Raw genomic sequence first — 8,500 nt, 5'->3', positions numbered from 1 at the left:
CATAAAGTTGATAGATACATTATATAACAATTAACTTCAAACACACGTAACAGCTTCAAAAACAAACTGGATGACTACTGGAATGGACAGGAAATAAAGCACAAATACAAGGGGAAAATACGAACAATAACCGGAAGTGAAATTTATAATTATGACAACAATACTTATGAGTCCAGCGAAGAGGTTCCTTAATTTAAGTCAAAAAGGAGCTTAGGCAGGAAAACATCTCTAAGTAGTACATGTGTCATAATTATAAGTGGTCACAATAAGTTAGCATAGTTGTTTTTTTTAAATGACAAGAGGTGTACGCAGTATATTTAAAGACAGAGGGAGGTTACATTCATGAATTATTTGCGTACCTCCTCAATGTCCATGTAGGGCCCCGCTCCCTCTGGGAACATTTCATCAGCAACAATCGCTGGTTTCATTTTCACTCTTGGACCTAGATTCTAGAGTGAAGATATTTCGGTAACTTCCGGACTCGAGTCGCTCAATATAATACTCCTAAAAATAGTATTTACGAAAAGAACACAACATAATTTTTTTTTTATTATTGATTTAAATATCATTACTCATTTTGTAAATTAATGTATTCAGGTTAGTATGAACAATGCTTCAATATAGATCAGCTAAGATATTCTAGTAAAGTATTTCTTGCTGTATTAAAAATGAACACGCAGTAGTTCGTTCCGCTTTTTAATTTTTCAATTTATATAGACATGTGAAGGTCACATGCAAAATCGTCATATGACATCCGCCTGCTCGTCAATTCGGGGATTGCAACTTGTCGACGAAACAGGTATAATTCTATACATTTTCTATTGATTCTAAATGCTAAAATAATAGATATTTTCGTATTGGTTGACATTATTTTCAAGTTTTGTGAACGTATAAATATCGATAGAACTTGCAGTTGATATTTTTTGGAAAGCCAAGCAAATGTTGTTTATTTTTTACTGTTGCAGATAGAACCGGTCCCTCAGAAGCTACAAGATGAGGTCTTACGTGTGTACGGGGATAGCGTGTATTTTGTTATCGAGTCTCTCTATTGGTAAATATTTTGTTGTTATTGAAAACTGTCATAATGAATATTTTCAGAAATCTTTAATCCTTGGTGATCAGAATGTACATGGTGTAAGACTGGCATGGGTTAAGCCTACTGTTTCGTTTCGACACAGTCCAAAATTCTTCTACACTATTACAAAAGCTTACAGTATGTGTAATACACTGATAGCCATTGTTTATGTGTTTGGCAGTTAATATTGTGACTTTTGGGTATCATCACATTTATCAGCATGTGCAACTTCATTAAAAGAATATGTTAACCATCCTTTATAGTACCAAAGGAAATGAAAAACTGCACTGTATCATAGTAGTAAGTTTCTGATGTTTTATTGACCTAAATAACAAATTTATATGAACTGAATAACATCAGAATTCCTCCCACATCAAAAAAGTCGATTTGATAGAAAACAGTTATCTATTAAACATCAGTAATTTTTTGACATACCTGTGTAGTAGGACTAGGTCGATCATCAGTGACCAGGTAGCTCAATGGTAGAGCATCCGGCTAGTGTTAAGAGGTCCGGGATTCGAACCCTGGTCTGGCAGCTACATTTTCTCCTCTCCTGTTACCAAATTGCGCCCAGCTAAAATACCCAGGTTGGTGGTAAAAGGGTTTTGTGTGTATTTGAGGGCAAAGACTTTGACTAAAATAGGGAGCTGTTTAGCGGGCCTATATGGAAGCGCCTGATGGATCTTATGTGGGTGGAAACAGGGTACTTTGAGGAAAACCCACATGGTTAGGGCACCCTATGACACCCCAGTCATATAGGTGAAAGGCAAGTGTGTTACCGGCTTAGCATATGCCACCAGGCCACCCATGAGATAATTAGATAGTAATTAATCAAAAGGGCTGGCTGTCATCATTTCAGATTCCAGATTATTTTGCGGTGTGTTTGAGTGAGTTCATGATCACAATTTATTTTGATACATGCCTTGTAATAATGATGGGGAAATCCCTGAAAGCAGGGAGTCTTGATTTTGTGAAAAAAAACTATTTATTTTATGATTGAGTGCACCCTATATAAAATATCAAAGTTTCAAATTTTAGTATATATATTTGATTGCAGTGTTAAATCTATGTGCGCGTCCTGCATCTGTGACGCATAAAAATCAGAGGACGCACATATTCTAATCACGGGTGTCCTAGGGACGCATACTAAATAGTAGATATGCCTAATTTGTTGCACAACCTCATATATCAAACTGGTTAACAAATAAATCTGACCAAAATTGAAAGATGCTTTTTCGTGTCAATAAAACTTTCATCATATGTGTCCGGAACACCTCTCGCTTTTCTTCCTTTGGAGAAAACAGGAAAAGCCCGAAGAGTTCCAGATGCGGTCATACTGGGAATTTTTCTGTTCTAATTATAGCGAAATACGAAAGCGACGCGCTGATTGGATATTAATTTCTGTAACCAGCCAATTGCGCATTACTTCAGTGTACTGGTTTCGAATGTACTTGTTACTGAATATTAAGAAAATAAATAATACTTGTTGTTATTTTAGTTTGTACTGTCTTTTATAATGAGTGTATGGTGTAACCAGGATGTTTTAGGCTGGGTAGGGATGAGGTGTAGAAGCCATACAGTATTAATTTTTGTGATGATATAATTAAAAAAAAGAACATTTCTGACAATGTCAAAAGTATGAATTGTTACTTGAAATATGCTCAGAATGCAGGATTTTGCATCTACATTCTCAAATTTTTCACGCACCCTCCCCCACCTCGTCGCTTCGCTCCTCGGCTGCTGCCTGCGGCAGCAGTTACTAGGACCCATACATTCAAAACTTGTGGGTCCCAAGGACCCACAACCATAAATCATAGATTTATCACTGTGATTGATAAGTGAAAATTGTCAAAAAAAAACACCAATGTTGATGGTAACCAAAATCAGGAGGTTTGATGTTATATATATATATAGGGCACACTCAATTGTAAAACACAAATTTGTCTCACAAAATCAGAGCTGTCCTGACTGTCTAGGAGAGTTCCCTACCTGATATATGCCATTAGTTCATTTGTTGTACATGTAATACATATATGGATATATATATTGGTCAGTAATTAAACAACATAGAATACAAAAAAAATGGATATTTTTTTCAAAATTTTTCCCTTAAATATTTTACATGGACCTTATGCATGCTGTACAGCAGTAAATTATTTTTTGGAAACAAAAATAAACCATGAATTCCTAGAATATCTTTACATATATTAAATCCACAAAAAAAAATAGATGCAATCTTACATCTGTTTGTGGATGCCAGTATAGAAAACAAGATCAGTTTTGCTGTTTGAATTAAGTGTGGTAGTGTTACCCCAATGATAGATGGAATTATATATAATTAGTAACTGAAAATTAATTAGTTACACAACCGATACAAATTAAATGTCAATGAAATTCTGTAATGGATTAATCCCTTCTTTGTATATAATTATCCATGAAATAATAGTTAATCTGTTAGGCCTGTATGGGCATGAAAAAGATTAAATTGTCTTGTAATTGGATTTCTGACAAGTTAAGCAAAAAAATAGTATAAAGTATCAGGAGTACTTACAACATAATTATCCTACATGGCAAACACCATACATATTATCAACCAAATGTTGCATGGTTATAAAATGGCACACTTTCACCCAACCTGTAAATGAGTTTAAATCTGTAGTCTTTAACTTCTTAACATATTTGATCACTGTGTCAAGGCCTAGTATATATCAGTTTCATTAATACTGGTCAAGAAAATCTTGCAGCTAATATGTACATTCTGACTCAAAATATAAAGAGAAGTCACCAGCAAATATAAATTCTTGTCAAACTGATTGAGATATAGCTTTTGTAATGATTCACAACAGTAGGTATTTTGCATTTTCCGGTAAATATTTTAGGTGATTGTCTCCCTTGTTTGTACAGCTTCATCACCCTTCTCCCACACTACAGTTTTTCGTAACTAAAAACAACTTCACATGTTCAGATATATAGAGGTTATGCAACAAGTGGTTGTATATGATATTTTTTTCTTTGGGATTAAATTTTCTCTGTTTGTTTTTTAAAGTTATATGAAAAACACTAGCTTTATCAGGTGTTTTCTATTAACTTTTTAAAAATAACTGCACTGAGTGGAGGAAATACCATTATATATATAACAACCACAAGCTTGTATGACCTGTTTCTACTACAACAAATTAGCTTTCCAAGGATGAATCGCCCTGTCCAGTGTAAATGTTTGTTACAATCAATTTGGGCCTAACAAGATTACCTGTGATATTGAAATGGTGCTAATTGATATGCAAGACTGATAATTTCAGAAACATTTTGAAATATCATAATTTATTACAAATTATAACAAGTAATTAACAGGTTTATTATCTTCAAAGTAATGAAGTCATAGAAATATCAATAAAAATGTTATCACAAAAACAATTGCATCCATGACTGCTGTTAAAATGCATTTGACCATATGATTAAGAAATGGTCCTAATAAAAGTTCACCTGCTGTGTTAGCCAATCAAAATGCATTGGCTGATATACAATGCATGGTATAAACTATGTAATTCAATAGTTGTAACAATTAGTTAATTCCATGGGTGTTGAATAACACCTAACTATTGTAGTAGAAATACACTAACAAAGTATCGCAAACCTAGTATCAATAGTGCAACGTCCAGGAGTTTGCTGTTGTGTCAGCATGATATTAACTTGCAATTGTGAATAATCATTAAAATCACAGAATTTTTGCCATATGCAAATTTTAAACAACCCATACGAAAAAAAATGTGACAGCAACCTGGGCTCAATAATTGAATTGGGTATATGTATAATGTATATACAGCCAACGTCAAGCCATAGAAAAATAAATATAACGGTGACCTTGGTTCACTGTTGAATAAATATAATTATAGCCAACAGGAAAGTAAATTTTGATTGCTATCCAGTGTACAACTGACAAATCTAGTAATCTGTTTATATTTTTTCGTAATATTACAATATCAACTTCAATGATTAGCCCCATGATTCTGATGAGTATGCCTTGTACTTTTACATTTTCTATTTCTCAAACATCTACACAGATTAAATGTTTAAAGATATAAATGATTCATAAACCAAATGGCTGCAACCACATACAGCCAGTTTGTTCTCTCATAAAGAAGTCAAGCTTCTGTTGTAATTCATTCAATTTTTGAATCTTTGAAATGGATTATATATATCTTTACAATTAAAACATGAAGAGTCGATGTATACATACTCTAAAATTCATGATATTTGACAATAAAATAACAATTAATACTACAGATCTACTATGATTTCAGATTAAAAGTATAAAAAGGAATATACATCTCCTGGGGAAATGTTATTTTTGATAAACTTTGCACTCATATTTTAGTGGATAGGTATATATATATACTTGTTTAATCTTATTACCATGCACGTGATGATTTACATTTAGATCTTAGGAGTGAAATCATGTGATAAGAAGACTCCGTCATGTGACCCATTTTATGACATATCTGTATACGATACACATTGACGTGTTATACATATGTACTTTGTAAACATGGAGGAGTCATTGGCTCATATACAAACAGCAATCATGTGACTCTGATATACCATGGCCAGTTCAGTCCATGTATACATTTATATATATAGTTCATATCCTGTATTAAACAATTTGTCACAAGGATCATGTCGGTATATATGTTCAGTACTAGCAACTTCATATATTTCTGACTAGGCAATTAGGTGAATATTTGAGTTAATGTTGAGAATAAGTGTATGTCAAATTAATGAAGTCCTAGCAGCTATATCATATGAAAACTTTGATCATGATCCAAAGGTCAAAAATGTGAATTCCCTCATCTAATGGATTTGTTTCTTTACAAATATAAACCAGTTGATGATACATCATGTAATAATATCATCATTAATTATTTGGTTCATATATATATATTATCAGATTCTGATAAGAATTTTGTGGTTTTACTGTAATGCTTAATTAGCTTGCCAACAATGTACAAGATACTATACACTATTTTTGTGTGTGCTGTCATGATCATGATCATTGGTACATATATGTTGATATGGTATATGTATGATGCTATAAAGTTAGTTTTAGGTTGCACAGATCTGAATCATTTCTTTCTTTTTCTAGAGTCATTTAATTTGTATCATATTACACATGAATGTCATTGGCTCCCTTACTATATTGTCTTTATTATACCCCCCGCAACGAAGTTATGGGGGGTATACTGGAATCTGGTTGTCTGTCCGTCTGTAGACACAACGATTTACCGGCTACTCCTCCTTAACTACTGAGGGAATTTCAACGAAACTTTATGGCAATAACCCTTATAAATACATTGAAGATGATACATTGAAGATGTGCGTATCTATATCATGTTGTAATTTTGTGGTTACCATAGTAACCAGATTACTATACTTCGTTTTTTGGGAAAGTCTGTAGGCACAATGATGTACCGGCTACTATTCCTAAACTACTGAGAGAATTTCAACGAAACTTTACGGCAATATCCCTTATACATTGTTGATGTGTGTAATCTATATCATGTTGTAATTTTGTGGTAACCATGGTAACCAGGTCACTACCTCGTTTTTTGGGTGAGGGGGAATTTTGTCCAGTCAACTCCTCATAAACCTGTGAACTGCTTCAAGTCAAACTACACAGGAGTGATAGGAACCATTTGTAAATGTGCATATACATGATATTTCTCTAGAGAATTTTTGGTTTCCATGGTTACCAGGTTTAATTTCATTACCCATATATACTCTTGTGGAAAATTTTGTTAAGACAACTCGAACAACTCCTATATAACTATCAACCAATTTCATTTGAAATACACAGGAATGTTAGGTACTCATAATGTGTACATATGCATGCAGGTTTTTTCCCCACAAATTTAGGTTGCCGTGGTAACCTGTTCACTAAAAACAGGTTTTTGTTGGAAAATCTTCACAATCATATGAGTTGGCCCTCTGGACAACAGTTCTAGTTTCCAATGGATTTGATAAATATAAAATAACTCCATATTTGAAGCAGTTATTAGCCATACATTGATTTAGAAGGAAAAAAAACAAGTGATATTGATGATCGATGACAAATTCAGTTTAAAAAAATGTAAATTTTATTCGTTTTACAACAATTGCTAAATAAGTTATATTAATCGTTCTTGTTGGCCTGGATGGAAGCAGGCTGGCATGGGATTCTTATATAATTACAATTACTGTGGGAGGAAACCCCAAAGTACCTGGAGAAATCCTATGTGTTCAGGCAGGTCTGGGTCAAAGGCAGGTTTGTTACCACTGTGCCACCCGACCAAGATTTAGTTTGAATGTCACAGATGACTTCACAGTATACACATACATATACGGAATATTTCATAGTATAGAAGGGGATTATAGAAATGCAAATTTATATTTTTGGCAATCTTAATATTTCACATGGTCATGCACGTTTCATTGGTCTATGGACTTATATTAAATAACAGTATGTATGATCATGTGTCTATGACATAAATATAATTCTCTGTACATAGATAATGTGTTGTTATCAAGGTCTGTTAAGCTTTGCCTGTAAACTATATATTGAGCCTATGTAAGTATCGTTTTGGCATTGTTCCCAATGAGAATATGTGTAAACTAAAATAATTTCTGTGAGGGAATATTATATATTCTGATACATTTTGAAGGTCATATTCAAGAAGGTATCATTTCTGCAGATAATAATATCAGTATTGGTACATAATTTATATCAGTTGTAAACTTGTTCAAATTTCTATGCAAATATATACTTGAGAATTGGCATGGGGGTGTTAATGTATATGTTTTAAGGTCTCATGTCAACTAATTAGGAACATATCTCCTCCAATTGACAGATTAATACCTGAAAATGTCTTACTTTATTATAAGCTATCTAAGCTGATAATCTGTGTTATAATATTGGTAAATGCACATTTATATAATGATAAAGGAGACAATTTTATGACTTAAACTCACGATCTATGGGACCCAATTGCCTATAGCTTAAAATATATACTGCTTATATAGAAACATCCATGTTGTAAAAAGAACATTTCAATGGTGCAGTGATGGACGGTCTGATACCCTGGCATGATCATAATGACAAATCATCTATACACGTACTGAATGAATACCTAGATTGCAATGCATATATACATACATGGATATAATTTGTACACATATAACATATATTCCACACAGTACAACTCAGTCAGGAAATTCAAATTTTTAACCTCTGAATCAACGTTATATAATACATTGTCTTTAATTATGACTTCTAGATATTGTTTTGAGAAGCGTGGTTTAGAGTAGACTTTAGCTTTGATAAGATAATTTATACAAACTTTTAATAAGTTGCGAGAAAAGAAGATTGTGGATTTTTGATAATGACACTTTTTT

The 8,500-nt window shown here is 33.0% G+C and overlaps 1 protein-coding gene across 1 annotated transcript in view; it reads left to right on the top strand.

Annotated features, from left to right (window-relative positions):
• Positions 1 to 690: 690 nt before the first annotated feature.
• Positions 691 to 8,500, top strand: part of LOC117342942 (lysosome-associated membrane glycoprotein 1-like) — a 32,165-nt gene continuing 24,355 nt past the window's right edge. The window contains exons 1-2 of the mRNA XM_033905241.1: positions 691 to 799; positions 966 to 1,051. Of these exons, the coding sequence (XP_033761132.1) occupies positions 994 to 1,051 (58 nt within the window). The 5' untranslated portion in view covers positions 691 to 799; positions 966 to 993. The remainder of the gene's footprint in view (positions 800 to 965; positions 1,052 to 8,500) is intronic.

This window comes from Pecten maximus, chromosome 14, assembly GCF_902652985.1.
Source record: "Pecten maximus chromosome 14, xPecMax1.1, whole genome shotgun sequence".
Taxonomy (NCBI): Eukaryota; Metazoa; Mollusca; class Bivalvia; order Pectinida; family Pectinidae; genus Pecten; species Pecten maximus.
The sequence above is the reverse complement of the archived record's forward strand: the minus strand, read 5'-3'. Positions and strand labels throughout refer to the sequence as shown.